This window comes from Marmota monax, unplaced genomic scaffold (genome assembly GCF_021218885.2).
Source record: "Marmota monax isolate L192 unplaced genomic scaffold, Marmota_monax_Labrador192_F-V1.1 WCK01_AAM20220418_F8-fsc00368, whole genome shotgun sequence".
NCBI lineage: Eukaryota > Metazoa > Chordata > Mammalia > Rodentia > Sciuridae > Marmota > Marmota monax.
The window spans coordinates 500333-522036 of NW_026695118.1; the positions used below are offsets into that span (position 1 = coordinate 500333).

The following is a 21704-nucleotide window of genomic DNA, read 5'->3' on the forward strand; positions in this document are numbered from 1 at the left end:
TGAGAGGGGCTACTCACCCCTCCTGCCATGTGGAAGACCTAACCCTCCTCACAGCAGGGTCCCCACCCCATAGGGCTGCTCACGGTCCCACCCCAAAAGAGCCCCGGAAGCTAGAGCTCCGACTTCAACCGCACTGCCACGCTCAGCAGATGCTAGAGAAGAGCTTGTGGAATGAAAAATTAATAAGCAAGTGAGAGAATGTGCTTGGGGTCTTCCTTTCCAGCTTTCCAATCTGCCTACACGACGTGCCTGGGCCCTGCTATATCCTGCATGCAGGCTGGCCTTTCCAGGAAGATTATCAGAAAATATTTTGAACTGAATAATAACAAAACCCATATCAAATCCATGAGGTACAGATTCATATTTAAAAAAAAAAAAAACTTAGAAAACAACAAGAGGAGGATTTCAAAAACTCAAAAGGGAACATGCACACAGCACTCAGCACACCTACAGATGAATTCTGAAGCCACCTGAAACCTCTGTGAAACAAGGTGCCCCACCATGCTTGCAAGTGGCAGAGTCCTGCAGAGTCAGAGCACCAGGACTGCAAAAATCAGCACACCCAGATCATTCACAGAGGACAGGATGGTATGGGTTAAGGACTAGCACTACAACAGGGTTGCTGGAGGAGTATTCATGCACCAGGCCTGACTGTAACCAGCAGAGAGAAGAGAAAAGTCTACAAGTCACTATTAAAAGATATCACAAGGGCTGGGGTTGTGGCTCAGCAGTAGAGCGCTCACCTAGCACGTGCGAGGCCCTGGGTTCAATCCTCAGCACCACATAAAAATAAATAAAACAAAATAAAGGTATGGTGTACAACTAAAAAGTAAATTTTTTTTTTTTTTTAAAAAGACATCACAAGGGGCTGGGGATGTGGCTCAAGTGGTAGGGCGCTCGCCTGGCATGCGTGCGGCCCGGGTTCGATCCTCAGCACCACATACAAACAAAGATATTGTGTCTGCCAAACACTAAAAAAAAATAAATATTAAAAAATTCTCTCTCTCTACCTCTATCTCTCTCGCTCTCTCTTTAAAAAAAAAAAAAAGACATCACAAGCAGAAAATACTCAGGGAAAAGAAAAATCTAGTGATGTGTAAGACTTCTAGTCTAAAACCCATAAAACTTGCTGAAATTAAAAACTTTCTCAGTAAAGGGGGGATATATAACATTCATGGTTTAGTAGACAGAATAACGTTAAGATGTTATTTCTTCCTAAAATGATTTATAATTTATTACAATTCTGATCATAACCCACCAGGGCATTTTGTGGGACACACAAGGGCCAAAATAGCCAAGGAACTACAAATTTGGAGGATTTCACTAGCAGCTATCAAAACTACCCTGAAGCAGAAGTGACGACAGTGTGGCAGCAGCAGAGACGGACTAACCAGAGCAACAAGACAGACTCCACGAGTAGGTCTACCCAGAGAGGCCACCCGGCTGAAGGCCAGGCAATGGGATGCTCCTTCCATCAACAGAGCCAGGTCAACTGAAGAACTCACCAAGGACACCACAGACCCAGACACCTATTTCACATCATACTCAAAACCCAATTCCAGACAGAAGCCCATCAGATAAAAGCGCAGAAGGTGAAGCCTCAGAGTGCTTGGAAGAAACAATGAACTCTCTTTAAGGTCCTCCTGACTTGGCAGGCAAAGATGCTTATGAAGACCCTACTAGCACAAAGGTAAAAAGGAAAATGGTGGACCACTTTAAAATTAAAAACGTGTGTCTATTCATCAACAGACACAACTAAGTGAAGAAGCAAGTCATAGACTAAGGACATCCCTGCAGTATCTGCCTCCAACCAAAGGTTCGTTCTAGAATAGAGAACTCCTATAACTCAGAAAGGAAAATCAGAGGCAGAAGATCCCAAGTGCTGGTGCACACGCACGCACGCGCCCCACCCCCCACACACACCAAGAGTATCCAGACAACCCCCCACTCTCAGCCCGCGTGCAAGTGCACACACTGCTGCAGCACACAGGGGGCAAGGGTCCCACTGAAAGCAAGCATGTGCCCCACCTAGACGAACCCACCTTAGTGATCCCAGGGTCACCAAATGCCATATGCATGTAAAGTATTCACAGCACTACTTGTAACATCCTGAACTGAAAACAGCCCAGATACCATGTAGAATCAATGTGTGAAAAAAATCAGCAACACAGTAAAGAACTCAGGTCCACATAACAACATGCAACGTTAAGTAACAAAAGACAGATAAAAAGGAGCACAGGCCAATGCCTCCACTTACATGAATTCATAACTGGCTGGACTAAAATCAGGAAGGGTCTCCTCTGAGAGTAGAGGCTGATGAGGAGAAAGGGGCCCAGGGCCTCTGAGGGCCACTGGCCATTTGGTCTATACTGTATCTGCAGTGTGTATGCAGAGACTTCAACACAAAGACTGTTTGGAAGAATATGCACATTGCAGAGTTGAGGCAGAATGTAGACAAGTATATCAAGTTCCAGAAGATTCTACCGCACTGTCTGAAACAGCAAAACTAGAAAAAGCCAAACATCCAATCAGAAGAGAATGGATGAGCATACACTGGCGGCATGGTGGGGTCCCTGGAAAAACATAGGCTAAGCTGGACCCCATTAGGGTGGTCTTCAAACTGTTAAACTCACAAATGAGGTTAAGTTCAAGTGGATATACCCCACTTGTCACAGGAGCAGGGAAAATGGATGAATGGCATCAGCATGGACAAAGGCCAAAAGTATAAGGTTAAGATACAAAGGAAACCACAGAAGTACAGTTCTTTTGATATAAAATACATGGGGAAAGCAGAACAATGTTAAGCAGGGATGTGGAGACACACACACACACACACACACACACACACACACACACACACGGTAAATCTGAAAATACCATATCTCGGAGGGAGTGGCGAAACTCTTCAGCAGAGCTGTTTCCTGCTTCCTACACTGGGGACTGGCCAGACAAGAATCAGTTTTATATTGTCTCTGCACATATGAATGTTTTTCACAAGCACATGTCACAAAACAAAGGGCACGAGGGAGGGTGGGGAGAGGGTCTGTATCTATCCCCATGCCACTCCCACTGCCCAAGTCCAGGGCTCAGCAACCACTGGTGTGGATCACATGAAGCCAACTATCGCAACTTCTCCTGAGGATGGTGACGGCATCCATGCCAGGAAAAGTGCAGGCTAAGGTGGACCTCGAGGGGGTGGGCTCCAAGAGTAAGCTCCCAATATTGGGTAAATATAAAACAGATAATATAAATAGAATGCAATTCTCCTCCACATCCCCTTTACTCACTTATCTTACAGGAGCACAAACACATGTAAGAGGTGACTTCACTACATTATTTCAGAGGAGAGAGAAGATAATTCATTCAAAAACACTGCAGCAGTGTGTGCCACCTAAACCCCACTGTGCAAAGGACAGTTGAGCAAGGTGCCAGCCAGGCTCTGCAGCCCACACAATCCACAGCACTTCTGCCTTTGCCTGCAACACAGGCCACAGGATAGGGTTCCCAACCCACATTCCTCTTAGGACAGCACTTCAAAGACATTCAGGGCCCCTCCAGCCCAGAATGGTCTGTGGTGTCCAGCTCCCACAGGGCCAGGAAGCTTCCCCTTTCTGCCCTAGCCACACCTTGACTTCTCCACACACAAGGAGAGACCAGTTGCATTCCTGCAAGTTGGAAAAGAATCATGGGATCTCACACAGCCACAGCTTGGGAGAATCCCAGAGATCTGAAAGGACATTTTCCGCACCTTATGGAAAAAGGAGGCCCAAAACCCACCCTGGCATCTGCCAGGAAGGTGTGTGACGCAGCAATGACCATAAGCATGTCTGCACCACCTGCCGCTGGCAGAACAATGTTCTGGACTCCACAAAGGAAAGCCCATCTTGAACTCCCTGGAGAGGACCCCTTGCACTTCCCGCCTGGGTATTCTCGAGTTCGCCTGGCAGCCTCCACCCCACATTTAGCTGTTCCCCACTTGGCGGTTGCCTTGCTTGCTTACTTACTTACTTACTTACTCAGCGGCTGCCTCTGCTGACCAGTCTTATCTGTGCCTCAGCCCCCCTTAAAGATTTGACACCAGTCATGATGTACACTGCAGAAGAAGCACCACCCTGCCCAGGTCTCTCCCTGGCCTCTTGAGCAGACACTGGGTCAAGGCTCCTCTGCTCTGGATAGAGCTGCAGGGCACGGCGCTGCGGGCCATGTGACCCTTCCAGAGCAGTGGTCTTGACACCATAGGATAATCACTGATGTTTGAGAGCAGTTCTCTAGCTTACTGAGGATATTTTATAGAAATAAGTGTTCCAAGCCTCCCAGCAAGCAGGAAGGACAAAGAGAAGGGAAGGGTCATGATGACCGCTCTCACCTCCAGAGAAGCTGACTCAGGCTAATGGGCTTGCACGACAGGGCAGCCAGTGTAGAGCAGACACTCCCCAGGAAGCACAGCCCAGTTCCCGTGAAACTCCAGGTACCCCAGGCCCCACACACAGGGGTCACGGGGCAGAGTGCACCATGACCAGAGTGATATGCTCTACAGCCACCCTATTAGCAAGAGGTGCCTGACGCCAGGGGCCCAGGGGAAAACACTTGGCAGCATTCTCCAGGACAGGTGTCCCTAGAACCACTCCACCTGAACCAGGGGGTGGGGCCCAGTAGAAAAAAGGAGAGAGACTTCATTTCATTAAACATATTTCTTGCTAAAAGTTAGCTTTTACTGCTTACATTCTATAAATAAGATTCCGCAACCATGTTGTAGAATATTAGGGCACACTGGAAATAGCTCATTTCAAATAAGAAAATGGTTTGTGTTCACCCAGTTCTAGAAGCCAATTTTCAATTGCTTAAAATAGTCATGATATTTTACCAAGGTAATTATACTCTTAGCTATCAGTAACAATTAACTCCTTAGACCAGAGCCGCTTAATAAAGGTCTCAAAATAAAATTGCGCGTTCCAAGCACCGAATATTTAAATGTCAAGCACACCAACAGGCCCCTCAGAGGGGATGCAGACACTGAGAGCCATCAACTGGGCTCTCCGTAGGCTACATCCAGGTCCTGTTGGTGGTTGGTGTGCTATGCTCTCCCCTCAGGGAGGCGGGTTGGAGGTGCACAGGGCGAGGATGCCTCCCCAGCAAGGCATGGGAAAGACCAGCCTCCTAAAGAAACCTGAGGCCCATGGCAACCACCTCAGGGAATCATGGAGAGGGGGTACTCCCCAATCACAAGCAAGCCAGGCTGGGGTCTGATGTGTCCAGGTCAGAGTCCTTGGGAGTTGGACATCACCTGTATGAGACACCACACGTCAAAGCACCATACACCCTCCCAGGGCAGCCTGATGAACAGCTTCATCATGCTGGCTGGCAAGACAAATCCCTGCATCCCTGGCCCAGGGGCTACGTGGCGATTAGTATCGATTCATCGCAACATGCCTTGCAGGGACAGTCAGTATAAATAATCAGTCAGTGTCAAGCAATCAATATTTATCTTCCTGCTAACTCAGAGACGCCCATGAACTCAGCATGGGTTGAGGAGGTCAACTTGGACCAAAAGCTTCTCATCTGCTAAGTAGAGGAGAAAATGGAAATTTCCTGCAATGGGAGCCTGAGGTGTGAATGTCAAGGACAGAAACTCCCTAGGAAGCCAGGCACGAGCTTCCAAAGTCCTAAAAGACCCCACTGGGACAATAAGGAGCTCAGACTCCACAGGGGACAGAGATTGAGCTACCCTAGTACCATCAAAAGCAGGTCCTCTTTCTGACCAACTCCCAACCTGAGAGGGGATCTGACCAGCCACCAGAACCAAAGTAACTCTGATAACGTAAACTAGAGGCTACAAATCAGAGCAGAGGTAACACAGAGCCACAGGCCAGATCTGGCCTCCAAGAACAGCTGCAGTCACACAGCTGTTGGGAACACTCCATATATGCATCCAGACTGCTAGCTTTCTGAGAAAATAAGATCCCTCAGGACAACCACATGACCCTCTCCTGCCCAAATGGGTCATACACTCCAACCCTCCCTACCTGGACAGGCCTACTCCCCCAGCCGAGGCAGGCATCTGAGTTTTCAAAATATGACTTTTATATATCTCCCATCCCTAACCCCTGGTATCATTGACAATGACATTCATTCAAATGACATTCATTCAAAGATGCCCATATCCTGTTCTCTCACACCTGTGCCCATGGTTACCTGGCATGACACAGGGAATTTTCAGATACAACTATAGTAACAGACATTCAAGTAGGGAAGTTATCCTGGATATCCAGGCAGGCCAATATAATCCCAGGAGCTCTGAAAAACAGTGCTTTCTCCAGTGAAGACGGGGCTATGACAAGAAGAGAACTGGAGAGGTCTGAAGGCTGGGAGGGTCTTCACCACCCTCTATGGGCTACATGGGCAGGTGGGAAACAGAAGGGCACATTCCAGTAGCCTCCAGGACTGGGATTTGGGACTGCAGACTTATGGCCACAAGAGACTAGATTATGCCAATGACCCTAGTGAGTTCAGAAGCAGGATCCACAGAGCCCCAGGTGAGTGCCCAGCAGGGGCTAAGTCGAAACCCCTGATCATATCATGCAGGTCCTACCAGAGTCCAGAAACCAGCCATGCCTGCCCAGGCCACACAGCTCTCTGATAAATATGTGAGGTCTCCAGCTATGGGGTCTGGAGGTAGCACAGCAATGATGGAAAGTCACACCCCAGTGCCAGAGGAACAGCTGCCTTCCTGCAGCCTCCAGCCCCCAGGGCTTTCTGTCTTGAGAGGAACCAGGACCCTTAGTCCCACAACCCAGCAAGGATTTGCTGAGCTCTGACAAGGCAAGGCAAAGGCAAGGTGAGGGGTGGAAGAAAGACCACTCTAGCCTTCCCAGGAGCCTTCTCCCCCAGTGCCCAGTAGCCACTGATGATCTGGATTCTAGCAAGAGCTCAGAAAGTAAGCCTGTGACCAGTGTCACCCTGTTCACTCCCTTCCCTCCAATCACCATGGCTCTATCTATAATAGCAAAACATGGAGGCAATAAAAGCTAAAAGGCCATGGTGCACCCTACCATGAAATACTACTCAGCAGTGACAAAGGAACACATGATGAACACACAAGAACTCAGGCAGCTCAGGAGGTTATCACACTGTGTAAGAAAAGCCAATTTCTAAAGGGGATGTTCTAATTCTATTTATGTAACATTCTTAAAATGACAGGACTGCAAAAGTAGAAAGCAGATCAGAAGCTGCCAAAGTCAAGTGCTGGGGAAGAGTGAGAGTGACTGGAGAGGATGCAGGCAGGGATGGGGGACAGGCACAGGACACACATGCTGCCAAGACTAAACTCATGTTCTGCTGCCATGCCCTGTGCAGTCCCCAAGTTTCATCATAAGGCTTAAGAATCTGGGGACATTATAACTTTACCCAGTCTGCTTTCCACTTTCAGTACAGTATTCAGTGAAATTTCATGAGCTATCCAACACTTTATTATCGAGCAAGCTTTGTGGAGATCACTCTGCTAGACTGCAGGCCAGTGCAAGTGTCCTGAGCACGTTGAGGCAGGCGGGGCTGAGCGGGGGCTATCAGTAGATGAAGTGTCTTAAATTCATTTTCTGACTCACTGTATTTTCAACTTGTGATAGGTTTATTGGCACACGAGCCCCCTCCTAAGTCAAAAAGCATGTAGTCATGTAAAAGGTAACCATCAGGGGCATGAGGTGACAGATTCAAGAGACTTCTCTGAACTACCTTTGCAACTTCCTATGGACCTACATTTCAAATAAAAATTTAAAAGCCCTCAACTGGGGTTACCACTTGGAACACGGCTACACACTTTCAACCAAGTAAACACAGTGGAAGCCGGGCTTCCTGCTGCTGGGTTGGGCCTATAGAAAAAGGAGGAACCGGAATGGCCCATGTGGGGCTGGGCCTGAGCAAGTCAAGGACTCCGGTGTGAACTCAGTGAATGTGACACAGATGGTCCCACAGATGCATTCACATGCACACATGCAATTTACACACATCTCCTGGCTCTTCTGGCTGACAGACATCCATTGGTAATACCCAAGTAGCAAGACCCACTTTCCCAATACCAGGCTGCATGAAAACAGCCAGGGACCCCTGGAAAAATGGCTGACTCTATGACTGGGACAGGAAATATACAGGATGAACCCAGAGCATTTTGCAATGCCAGAAGTAGGACAATGCTCAAAACAAAAACAAAGGCCGAATGTTCTCTCTGATAAATGGATGCTGATCCATAACGGAGAGGGGGGAGACATGGGGGAAAATGGAGGAACTTTGGGCAAAGGGGAAGGAAGGTACTGAGGGTGCATGGGGACAGGAAAGATGATGGAATGAGATGCCCTGGGTACATGTATGATTGCACATATGGTGTGACTCTACATTATGTCCAACCCTAGAAATGTAAAGTTGTGCTGCAATTGTGTACAATGAATCAAAACACATTCTGCTATCATATATACCTAATTAAAATTAATTAATTAATTAAGAAAAACTCACACATAAACCCACAATGACATCAAAGGGACCCAGGATTCAACTGAAAGACCCCAGTGCTATGGCCACAGAATAAAGTAGTAATGGATTAAAATCCCAAACCTAAAATAAATGTCCACAAGTCCATCTGATATAATAAATGAGGGAGAAGAGACAAACTCCTCATTATGGTTAGGATATAAGGTGTTCCCCAAAAGCTCCTGGTAATGCAGGAATGTTCAGAGGTGAAGTGACTGGACTGTGGGAGTTATAGCCGAATCAGCCCATCCTAGTTTGAATGGACTGACGGGGTGATAACTATAAGCTGGTGGGGGTGGCTGGAGAAGGAGTGTCATTGTGAGCATGCCCTGGAAGAGCTCATCTTCCCTGCAGCCCTTCCCCTTCCTGCTCCACTTCCTGGCCCCTATGAGCTAAGAAAAGCTCCTCTACCACATCCTTTCCCCATGATGTGCTGCCTCACTTTGGGCCCAGAGCAATGGAGTTGGCTATCTATGTACTGAACCTCTGATTCTGTAAGCCAAAATAAATTTTTCCTCCTCTAAGTTGTTCTTGTGAGGTATTCTGGTCATAGCAATGCAAAAGCTGGCTGAAACACCACCCAGGCTAAAGAATTCTAAATAACTTAGATAGAGAAATCTGCCCTCAAGGAGAGAGTGTCAACTCCCAACCCCTTAGGTGGGGGCAATGCACACTGACCTCTTTCTAAAAAACGCAGGTAGAAACTGGGAAACAGGAACTTGACATAGGAGAAGCCTGTCAAACCAGACCTCATCAGGGGCTTGAGGCCACCATCATTAGTGGCAAGTCACACTGACAGCATGTCCCCTTGACATGATGTGTTGAGAATGAAATTTTACCTCTTTTTCCCAAACCCACAAAAACTGGTAATCATGAGAAAAACAGCAGGTAAATCCCCAAAGAGGAACACACCTCCAAATTGCAAGGGTCACCAGAAACAACGTCTGTAAAACTGTCACAGCCAAGAGGACCCCAAGGAGATATGGGGAGTAAATGTCACATGGTATCTTAGATGGGATCCTAACAGAGAAAAAAGACATTACAAATGGATTAAGAGACTCTGAATAAAGTATTCATCTTAGTTAATAATAATGTATCAATACCAGTTAATTATATCAAACATGTCATACTAACATAAAGTGTTACTAGGGGATACTGGATATAGGGAATTCTCTGAATTCTTAATTTTTCTGTAAATCAAAAATCTTAATTTTTCTGTCAATCAAAATGTTCTTGTCATGTATAACTAAAAGGAACAAATAAAAAAAATTGGAAAGGAAACTGTTCTAAAAACTGAAGTTGCCTGGGTAAGCAGGTACGCACACATACAGCCCAAGTAAGCAGGTGCACACACAGAGCTTGCAACACAGCCTGCCCTGGTATTGCTCTAAGCTCCCCTGCCTACCACCTACAGCAGAGAGTGAGCAGCAAGTAAGTGGTAGCAGCAGTCCTTGGCTGGGAAAGTTGTCAGAGGGGTGCTGGGCCATGCCAAGGGGCCCTTGAAAGCATGGTGGAAGGTCATGGGCGGCTCAGGATTAACTAAAAAGACTTGGTAGAGAACAAAGTGAAATCCAACCAGGCCAAACTCCCACCAGTGTGACTTCCGCATACTAAACATACCTGACAGACATGTGCTATGCTCTGAATGTTTGTGCCTTCCACAAATTCCTGTGCTAGCTCCAAGTGATGGCATTAGGAAGAGGTGCTTAGGTCATGGGGGTGCACCCTCAGGAATGGGATCAGTGCCCTTATAGAAAAGGCTCCAGAGCACCCCTTCTGCCAAGAGAGGAACAGACAGAGGCTCTGTGAACTGCAGCAGTCCTCACCCAGGTCATTCGAGCGCCCTGCTCTTGGTTTTGCAGCCTCTGGAACTGTGAGCAATCATTACTGGAGATGTGTAAGCCCCCAGCCCATGCTATTTTGTTACAGCACCTGGAAAAACTGAAACATCTTCCCAAAGCCGCCTCTGCTCTCGAGGGCTGTGGACGCCTCCCCAGCTCATAGCCATGACTCCCAAAGTTTACTCCATTTCCTCACTGGCTATGTGTGCAAGGCTCTATCTCCTGGATCTGAGTCCCATAGAGCCTCCCTTGGGAGGGGACAATGGGCTTTGTTGTCAGGGCCTCGAAATAGCTGCCCAAGTGAGAATGGGTAAGCTACGCACCCACTCACTATGGTCATGTTCCAAGGGCCCTGGGGCCATCCTGCAGAGAGGGGAAACTGAGACCCAGAGAGACTGAGAGGTGGTTTTGAGATCCCAGGGAAAAGCCAGGCTCCCAGACCTGAGTTCCCACTCCCCATGCCACAGGAAGGTTGCCTGGTCAAGGTGCCCACCAAACAACCACACAGCCTGGCTCCCCCATCCCACTCTGAGGGCCCAAAGCCCCTCAATAGCCAGCACTGCCTGGGCAGCCCATGCTATGCACCCGCTGTTGCAGGGACTGAGGGAGCCCACTCCCACGGCTGCTGGACCAGGTGTTCATCTTGGCCTGTCTCCACATATCTGTATGCTGACCCCAGCAGCATCTTTTAGATGATGAACCTCCTTCCTCTCCCCTGGTCTACACATGCTCTCATGAACAGTAAATCCCTCAGGTCTGCACGTTAACTTCACACCAGGTAACTCCTCCCGCGTCCTCGCAGCAGTGTTTTCAGAAAGCTAGCAGGAAGGGGCGGGTGCCAGTGAGCATTATCACTGCTGCCTCATTCCCACTGGACTAAATCCTGTGAGGCCGGTTGGCCATGTAGTCACATCACAGGCACCTCATACTGACACCAGTGGACAAATGTTGGACGTTTGAAAAGAAGGGAGGGTGCCCTGGGAGGCTGCAGAATGGCTACCCAAGATCTGAGTGCCTTCTCTCAAGGAGCAAGGTCTTGGTTTGAGCTACCTATGAAGACACTTTGGGAACTCACCTCCCTGGGATCCACCTGCAAGGCCAGGGCTCCCAAGTTAGTCCCTGGAGCTGAAGAGAGGGTCTGGCCTCCACTCAAGTCCTGGGAAGCTCTCCATGATGCCAAGACAAACATGAGGTCTTCTTTGCACAGATATCTAGGTGCTGCCAAGAAGCGAGCAGAGGCGGCCAGGGAACAGCAGCATGTAGCAGCTGAAATATGACTCGTTTCCTGAAAGCTTCATAAGCAGGAGGTTCCAGAGATAAAGAACCTGGCTTTATCTGGATCACTAGACATGATCAAGAGCTGGCAGACACTGTTCAGGCACGGCTTCTGGTACTTCCTGGGCACATCCCCTTTCCTGGGGCAGAGTGGGGGGCCAACACAGCTCCCTCTGCCCACTTGACAGCAGTGTGGACAGGTGGGGAGTCTCTGCCCAGCAATCTGATGCCCCACCCTTACACAGAGTGTGCTTGGGGACAGATTTGGCCTTTTTCTTCCTTGCCTTTTGAAATTTCAATGTCCATGGCAATGTTTTATTAAATAATACTCACCAAAAACCATTTGTGCCTGAGTAACATTGGCTTAACCCACCAGATGTTGGAACCCCTCAGGCAAGAACAATTAGAAAAGGCACAGGAGCCAGACAGAACCACTGAGCGGGAAAAACAAGTGTGTCCCATCCTGCACAGCTGGAAACAGGGGACCAGCCTCATTCTACACCCAAGACCAAAAAGCCCACTTCAGTTTCCTCTACACTTATAGACAGTGAAGGATGGGAAGGCTGCCTTGCCCACTGGGTCTCAAGGATGCTGACCCCAGTCAGGGCCCTGCAAAAGACCAGCGATTACACAAAAGGCTCCACCAGGGTGTGGCACCAGGCCAGGAGACACGGGTTGCTAGAGAGAGACTGCAAAAAGCAAGACCCCCTGGAAATACAGGATTGAGGAGACCCTGGCATTCCAAGGACTTTCCTGACATTTCGGGGTAAGAGCACACAGCCTAACCAAACTGCCTGATCAAGCTGCCAAGATGCATCCTCTTTGGCAGAAGGTTTGTGCTGCCCACGGCCTGTGGTTTCCAGGCAGTGGCATGCTATGCTATTCAAGACATGAGGGCATAGACCACTGGCAGCAGCCACGCAAAAGCCTGCACAGAGGTGTGGTGCCAGAGAGAAAAGGACAGGTGTGCAAGTGGTGGGGCAGGCCTGGCCGCACTTCAGTGGACCTGTACCTTGGTCAGCAACAGAACACGCTTCTGGAGCCTCCGGGCCAGTGCCTCATGGGTCTCCCGCTTCTTCCTCTCCTCTAGCAGCTGGCTACTGACTTGCCGGACCTCCTCCTGGAGCTGCTGCTGGGCCTTCTCCAGTCCCCGGGCACTGTGCAAGGAAGACAAAAGGGGAGTGATAAGGCCTGATGTGACCACCCCAAGGCCCTGGGATGAGTCCCCACAGCGAGCCCCACCAGGATGCCCTAAAATAGAGCTGCACGTGCAGCCGCCTCGCTGTCATTTCCTCACTCCTGAATAGCTACTTAACGCCTTTCAGGAGTTTCTGGATTTCAAATAGACGCCCAGGGTGATCCCAGCACACGGCAGGAGGGGGAGGGAAGCTCAACTCCACACACAATGGGAAAAATTGTCAGCCACGCAGCGCTTCAGGACGGGACTTCTGAATGAGCTAAATTGCCAGCACAAGCACTTCCCATGTGAATCACAGTTGGCACAGATGTGCAGCATGGAGGGGGCTGCACAGTCCCTAAGACTTTCTGCCCATCAAAACCCTCGCGGCCACACACTGGGCCTATAGTGTGGGAGAGACCCCAGGGTGCAGCGAGGCTGAGCCCTCTCCCTGCCTCTGTGCGGCCAGCTGATGTTTCCTGCCTGTCTCCAGCTTCAACATCCCCCTTCCCTTTGCATCCCCACAGCCTCTGTTCCCTCGTGTCTCCCCAGCATCATACCACCTCCAGATGGCCTTCTGGTCCATCCTCTGGCAACACATCTCTTCAGACCAGAGAAGGCAGGAGCTCTCCAAGCAGAGGCCAACCTCCCAAAGTGTGCTTGGGAGAGCCATGACCCCTGATCTCTCAATGCCACCAACTCCCCCACAGCCATGCCCAGCACAGGCATGAAGCTGGCTGGTCCTTCAGAGGCCGGCTCAGGACCCTGGTGAATGCTGTCAGCACCAGGGAACTCCAGCCAATGCTTAAAGGTTCCTAAGATCCACTAGGGAGGGACAAGCAATGGTCATGATTAAGGGAGTGAGTGAGGCAGGGCCAGTGCACCAGGAGGGCACATTAGCATGTGAAGAGGGAGCAGGGTTTATCTCCTTCACTGGCAAAGATCTCTTTCCAAAGAAAATCCTAACCAATCCTTGAAAATAAAACATGAACAGGATGATAGGGTTCTCATATAAGGTAACATTCATAACATTTATGAGAGGTGACAATAAGAATGATGGGGCCACTTGGAAATTTTGAAATTTGGGGATGGGCTGTGAAGGACATCTGCAGTCTGAGATTATCCTTGGCATCCAATTATTTCTATTTGCTTTGATTACATGATTTCAAGGAAACCTCAACTCACAAGGGTGGTAGATAACGATTTCTTTAGAGGTGGTCTCTACTGCAAATTTTTTCTCTTTCACATGAATGAGTACTTACTGGATTTTCTAAATTATAATTTAGTAAAATTCTTTAAGCAGCAGAAATATAACTCGAAAGTGAATGTGAATCAAAGATTTACGGAACTTTCTAAGGGATCTGGCAGCGGCCTTAGTCCCGTTGAGTGTGGCAGGGAACACTGGTCTAGGGTGCCTGGGACAAGCCAACCAGAGGCCTGCAAGACCATGGAAGCTGGAACCAAGGCTCAGAATCAAGATGCTGGCATTTCATTCAATAAGCCCACTCGGAAAGCCTGGCACTAATCTCTACTCCAAATGCAGAGTCAACCACTGCCACCTGCACCTCTAGGTGCTCCATAACCAAAGCCACAGAATAAAACAAGTGCAATTATTCACTGGAAACAGATATATTAAGAGGCTATTTTGAGTTCCAGTCCAATTTAAAACTATTCATAGACCAATTTAATAATCAAGAACTGTGAAATCGACTCTCGAATCATTGAATTCAGGTGGGGAGGTTCACAAGCACCTTAAATCACTGCTCCAAAGTGGGTAATTTAATTAGAAGAATGGTAGCATTCGATCTGCTGTTTGAAGAGTCATATACAGAGGAAGGAATGTGGCGATGCGTCTGTAAGGTGACAGGGCACAGCACAACACTGGATAGGGTTGAGGGGTAAGAAAACACTCTGAGAAGCTGTCCTTAGCACAAGGGGGTTAGTGTAGGCTTGAAAAGAGAGTGACAAATCCCACGTCCTACACACTAGAAGCACAACATCATCATATCTGTGGGGAGAGCTGGGCCCTCCCCACCCACTGCAGTTGCAAAGGGACACGAGGCCATGCCATATCTGCTATTCTTTTGTGACCCTAAGAACCTGTGCTTGGTGCAACAGAGTCATGTTGCAGGACTGGGCACCAGGAACCCAGTACCAAGTCTGAGCCAGATACCAACATGACATAGATAGGCCCCAGCCACTATAGGGAGGAGAGCACACCAGGCATGGAGATGCCCTGACCCAAGCCTTCTGCCCAGATCCAAGATTCCCAAGTACACAGCAGCTGCAGGCAGTGGCAGGAGCTGTGCTCCATGGCCCCCACAAGAGAGAACGGGGCCTCTAAGGGGTAGGGTGTGACACCCAGGTTGGAAAAGCTCACTCACCAGGTCACAAAGAAAATCCATGCTCTCTCAAGAGCAAAATGCATTTCCTCAAGTGAGAAGGAAAAGAAATAAGCCAGAAGAATACTCAGTCCTACAAGAGACTCTAGTAGGCAAGACAGCACCAACTGCAGCCCACTGCCCTGCCCGTGGCAGGGGAGATGAGACCTCTGAGAGCCACCAGATTGGGCACAATCACGGTTCCACATCTATTGGGCAGTTCCCAGGGCAGTTATCTGGTTTCCAAATTTTCCAAGAGATAAACATAGACTTAAAAACCCCACTTCAGCAGGTGATAGGGAGACTGAGTTTCTGAGTACTCTGCAGAACCTCGCTGGGGGTCAGGAGCACTAGAAAAACAAGAGGCATTGAACATCCAAGGGCCTGCCTCATGGACTCCACCCACATGGATCACATGCACAAGAGTTTACTAATGCAATGTACAGTTAACCAGACATAAACTGAGTGATAGAGGGCAAAAGGAACAATCCAAAGACTGTGGGAGGCAACAACTGGACAGCTATGATTCCTTGGACTTCATGGCAAAAGGGAAAGACTGAAATAATTAAAATCTGGAAACCTCAGAAGAGGGCCCCGTGGTATAGAGCACTGATGGTGTCTGAGCCAGGTGGGAGCCCTGCAGGGTCTGGGCCCAGGCCTCTGAAGAGGGCCAAGCTTGCAAAGGCTGCTGCTACTGAGCTCTGGAAAAACTGAAGACTGGATACAGCTGCTGTGTGGTGATAAGGAAGTGTCTGAAGGAGAGGAAGGTGGCCACAGGCAGGACAAGCCAAGGGCAGGGTGCCGGCCCCGGCCCCGGCCCCCTCCCCCTCCCCCTCCCCCAGTCTGGCCATATCTCTCTAGTACCCACTATGGGCTGACAGTCAGACAGTTGCAGAGGGCTGCAGGTCCCAGCACTGCAAGATGGAACACAGAGAGGGGACTCTAACCGAGAGGGGACTTTGCAACTGGCAGCGGTGAAGACAGAAAAAATGAGTGCTGTTTTCTCACATCAAGAGGCATCCTGGAAGGTACTGAAGGCACAGAGGCAAAGGAAGGAAGGGCACCACGTGTGGGTGGCAGGAGACGGGCAGGCAGGAGGTGGTATTCACATCAGGAAGCGTTCCAGCCCAGCAGCAGCGCTGCAGAAGTAGGAGCCCCTGCAGGACTCACGGCCCAACAGGAGGTAAGTGAGGATCAGAAGGGAGACACAGGGCAGACAGGGAGGGGCCTACACAAAGACTCAAGAGGATGAAAGGGAGCAAAGTCAGAAAGTAGGGACAGCCCTTTTGGGGCCTTTGCTAGGCCACAGAGGTGAGCCAAAACTAGGTCAGTAGAGGGCATAGGCAAGAAGAGATGGGCTCTTGCTTATAAAACAGAAAACAGTGTGGAAGAGTGTTGTTCACGTGTTCCAGGGGCCGGTCCTGTCGAAGCAGGAAGAGGCAGAGTATTGTGGGCAGTGAAGGGACAATTTCGCCTGAAGGCCCAAGACAATGAGAAGGACTAAAATATGGTGAAAAGAGGGAGGTTGGCCCCTCCTCAACACACACACAGAGCCCAAAGGCTCCCAAGCAAGTTTCTCAAAGTGCTACTGAACCCAAGGATGCAGGTGGGTGGGACAGTAACCCTAGATCAGAACAAGACCTCTCCGTTCTGTCCCACAGGCTCTCTGAGGGCCTCGCTGGCTCAGAAGCCACTGAGTGACCAAATCCCACAGCACTAACCCACACCAGTTCCCAGGCTGCGGGTCCATCCCCATTGGGAAGCTCCCTCTGTTCACGCTCAGCCTTTCTTCTAAGGGAAGAAGAGAGCACTCATAAAAAATTAAACTTCTAGCTCCATGCCAAGCTGAACTCTAAGGTCAGCAGTATTTCCATGAGCCTTTGGGAGTTCAAAACAAAGCTCTTGGTGCTTCAAGGAGAAGCTGGGCATGTTTATCGATCGCTGCCTTTTTGAGGCGGCATCTAGTGAGAGAAACAGTCCATGCTTTTGAGAAGCCATCTTTGTAAGTGGCAGGCCACTGCAGTCCACTTTTATGAAGTCTTCATCAGAAACTCAGGCTAAGAATATCCACTTGAAGGAACAAGGAAAGGACACAAGAGACTCCAGAGTGGCAGGAGACATTTTCACAACCTTCTCCAAGAGACTGCTGGCTGCGCTTCTTCCCTTGCTCGGCCCAGCGTGTCACCAGCTCTGCTGTCTGTCTTCTCACAGCTCCAGCCCGGCAGCCCAAGCACTAACAGGGCAAAGAAAGGACATGTGTGCAAACAGACACTGAGATTCCTAGACAACATGGCCACCACGAGGGACTGCCTCTGAAAAGGAGCAGGGCAGGCGGTACAGTGCATCCTGCATGCTTGGGATGAGTGAGGGGCTGCACGGTCACAGTGCCTGAGCCCTGCCTGGTGTGCAAACCCAGGGGCACAAAGGTGCCTCAGTAGCCACAACCAGTCCCAAAGCCAAAACAAGAACTCTGAGCTAAGCACCACCCCTATAATGGACTGAATTTATCTATGTCCCCAAATCCATATTTTGAAACTAAATCCCAACATGACAGTGTTTGGAGGTGTAGCCCTGGACAACTAGGTCACAAGGGAAGAATCCTCATGCTGGAATGAGTGTTCCTATAAGAAGTCCCCTGCCTCCCCATCTCCACTCTCTCGCTGCGAGAACACAGTGAGAAACACTGAACCAGGATGACAGCTCTCGCCAGGCACTAGTGATCTTCAGGGGCCAAGGACTTTTCAGCTCCAAAAATGAGAGAAAGGAATGTTTATTGTTTGAGTCCCAGACTCTGGTACTTTTGTGATGGGGACCTGAATTCATTACAACCACCTTCTCATCCGTAACACCTGGACAAGAGCTGACACAGGAAGCTTTCTGATGGCTGCTCAAACATTTCCCTGACAGCGTGTGCCAATCTGTGGGTGGTCTCCAATTGGTTAAGTTACAAATATAATTGCATGGGTACACTGTTTTCAGTAATTGCTCTTTTGCATAAAACTCTGCAGGAAAATATTGATAAAATTTAATTCAAACTGTTGCAAAGCCCTTAAAAACACCTTTATTCTTAGTCATGGACACAGATCAAAATCCACTAACAGTCCTACTATCATGGACAATAATGTACCAATAAAAAATATGGAAAAGACTACTAATACTTAAATTAGGAGAAAAAATGCCCACCAAGAGGACTGTGGATGGAGTTCAATGGTAGACTGCTTGCCTAGCATGCTTGAGTCCCTGCATTCACTCCCCAGCACCACAAAATATAAAAACAACAAACAAACAAAAAAGAAAAAAACAGTAACACAAGTGATTTTTGGCATTCTCCTTTTTGCAAATGGGTAAATGCAGACCCACATGACTGAGTCACCTGAGTCAGGCCACTGTGTCCCCAACAGGAAACAGCAACTGCTTGCCCTCCACAGCCTCTCGGTACTCTGTGGATGACCAAGTCCTGGAGCACCACGGCAGTGATGGCAACAGCCAGAGTCAGCCCAAGTCAAGCCACCCACCAACTGGTGCCATGCCATATGCCTACCTCAGGGATAAAATGCCCCAATCTCCCAGGCCATGCAAGGGTGCTGACCTACCCCAGAGCCAGGCCTCTGGGCTGGATGTGTTGCACTGTTACCTACACAGTCCCCACTGTGCAGAGGAGGAGCAGGGCAATATGACATGGCTCCCTCCCAGCACATCAGGAAATCTCCAGAAGCTGAAAGAAATTCTAGAACTCTGCTTGTCTAGTGAGTAGAAGAATCAAGCTGGGAAGAATCATAGGCAGGATTAGGAAATGGAAGACAGGGTGAGGGCCAGCTGGTCCCACAAATGAACTAAACCTGGAGTGTGTGCCAGGCCCCCATCCTGGGCCCAGAAGACAGCTGCACACTCCATCAAGATGGGCACTGACAGATAAGAGGATATCAGAGTCTAATAGACAGTGAGCTGATCAGCAGTCCAATGGGATGGGGCGCCATGATGCTCTGAGGCAGCAGACAAGACCCCAGAACCACCGTCTGCCAATGGAGCTTGAAAGGGGCAAAGACAAATAAGCCTAGTCTCAGTGAAGTGAGAAAAGGGTGCTAGGGGATCCCCCCAACAACTGAGGAAAGGGCAAAGGAACAGTGAACACAGATAAGAGCAGAGAGGACTGCCTGCGGTGTCGGGGATGCCTGCTCCAGGTGGTCTGCAAAAGCAGACCAGGTAAAAGCAACGGAAGACAACAGCTCAGTTACAAGGGGCGAGAAATCTCACACTCAGAGCCCTCCAAGGTGAAAAGACTACTTGGTGAGAATTTCTCCCAACAAAGAGACCACTGTGGCTAGCCAAGCACTAGCAGCGGGGCCCCAAAGAGAATCAATGATGACCAGATTTCAGATGACTTACTTAAGATTTCCAGGTGAACCTGGGCTTTATTTCTGGCTGGTGTAGCCTGAAAAACAAGTAACACATGGACAGGAGACTAAACATTCTGCAAAATAGGAGAAAGAAGCTGATCATACCCTTTCCAGGTGGGCACTCGCCTGGAGATGGAGTAAGGAGCTCCCTTTCTCCAGCTGCCTCCAAAAGAAGTTTTAGTTTCCAAGTTATTGTCAATAAAGAATAGGTCACAGCACCCAGCACAGAGGAGCTCCTAAGTACTATGGGCAGTAGGAGCCAGTGGCCCAAGTGTGCCTTGCAAGAGGTCTCAGGGCAGTCAGGAAAGCAGGGCTGCACTCCCCACAGTCCTGCCCTGTCCTCGCTATTAAGGCAATCCACAGACAACTGACCCAGAGTCATGGCGCCCTCCTTTTGGCAGCAGACAGGAGGGAGACCAGAGGTTTCTATGGACCACAGTCCAAGGAAGGGCAAAGCCCATCCAGAGCATGTCCAGATCAGTGCCTTTGAAAGAAGCAATTAGAGTAGAGAGAAAGCGAAGGATAAATGTCTGAACAGTGCTCTCTAGACAGGAATTCCTACCCAGGCCAGCACAAAGCCCAGATAGCCAGAAGGAGGTAGAAATGGGCTTGGTATCTGGGGAAGAGCGGAGCCCAAAGCAAGGACTCCAGGCTCCCACTTAGGGAAATATCACCCAGTCCATGTGCTGGGGAGGGGACCCCCCAGGGCCTGCTTGTCCTCGAATCTTCCCATCCCTGTGAAGGGATCGACACTCACCAAGCCCCACCAGGCAGCACCAAGGAGCCTCCCTGAGCTTCCCTTCCCTACCACATCCAGGGTACAGTGAAGCCTCCAGAGAACATTCAGAGCCAAGCTCCATTCCAGGCTGGGGTGTGACTACTCCATGGCCTCCTGGCTGCCATCCCTGCCCTCATGGACCCCACTCATCCTCCTAGCCACCAAATCGACCCTGAAATGTAAACTCAGCACAGTCTCGTCCCTGGAGCCCCTCCATGACTCCTGCAGGAGCACCAGGTCAGATAAGCCCGCCTCCCCCAGCTGCTTCCCAGGCACCATGGCCACACTCCCTATCCACACATTCACGCCTGTCACCTCAGGCTTTGGGTGGCTGTGCATGCATCCTAGAGAACTCTCTCACCTGATGCCCCCATCAGACAAGCATCTTCCTGCCTACCACCTAGTTTAAGTCACCTTTACTATTTGATCTCATGGCCCCTGTTCTTTCCCCCATGTCATGACTTGCCATATTAACACACATTTATGTGCTTAATGCCTTCCTGCCCTCCTGCATGCCAAGAGGGCAGAGGTGGCAACTGTTCAGATCCCTACTCCATGTCCAAGTGCCGTGCAGAGTGGCTCTTCAACAAATCCCTGTTGTTTCAGTTCATACTGACGACAGGCCACCTCTAAGAAGTGGAATCATGGAATGAAGCCTGTAGCACCTCACCGAATACTAGGCTGCTCATGGACATGCCAAGGCTGAGGAGACAGAGTTCCGGGGCTTCAAGAGGACGGTGCAGACAGCAGGTGTTATGGAATTTACAGGCCATTTGGGGAACAGCAGCAGGAATATGTCGGGTGGCTCCAGGTGAGGGCACAGTGGGAAAGCAGGAAGCATTCTGCACAGGGTTCTTGGGGCAGAGGACAGCAGGCAGGCCTAGGAGGCTGGCAGGGGCTGAGGAAAACTGTCCACTGGATGCACCTGGCCTGGGCCTGGAGGAATCCTCTAATTCTGACAGAGAGCACTGTCTGCCAGGACAACCTCCCATACCACATGCACATGCTTGAGAGTATGCTGAGTTTACATTTCAGGAAATGCAAGCAGCCATGTTTACAGGGGCTGAAAGGAGCAATACAGCAGACGAGACCCCAGAACCCCTGTCTACCGCTGAAGCTTGAAAGGGGCAAAGACAAAGGTAGTAAAATTTTAGATGGAGCACAGACCAGGCAAAGGTTTCCAGAGGGCAAAGACACCACTGTACTGCTGCCAAGCTCCTAAACCCCTTCCCTGCCACGCCAGAAGGTCGTGGGGGGGGGGGGGGGGCGCGGGAAGACATACCTATTCTTTCTTGTGAGTAGGTCAGGTCAACCATGGAATCAGTTCCACAGAGGCAG

General features: G+C 49.6%; 1 protein-coding gene across 7 annotated transcripts in view; it reads right to left on the bottom strand.

Annotated features, from left to right (window-relative positions):
• Mad1l1 (mitotic arrest deficient 1 like 1) overlaps positions 1-21704 on the bottom strand; it is a 351813-nt gene that overhangs the window by 203281 nt on the left and 126828 nt on the right. For 5 of the 7 annotated variants that reach the window (XM_046428170.2, XM_046428172.2, XM_046428171.2 and 2 more), the window contains one exon: positions 12646-12790. The exons of 1 other annotated variant lie outside the window; for it this stretch is intronic. In XM_046428170.2, the coding sequence (XP_046284126.1) occupies positions 12646-12790 (145 nt within the window). Of the gene's footprint in view, positions 1-11433; positions 11597-12645; positions 12791-21704 lie in introns of those variants that run through there. One more of the 7 variants, XM_046428176.2, reaches the window with a different exon arrangement.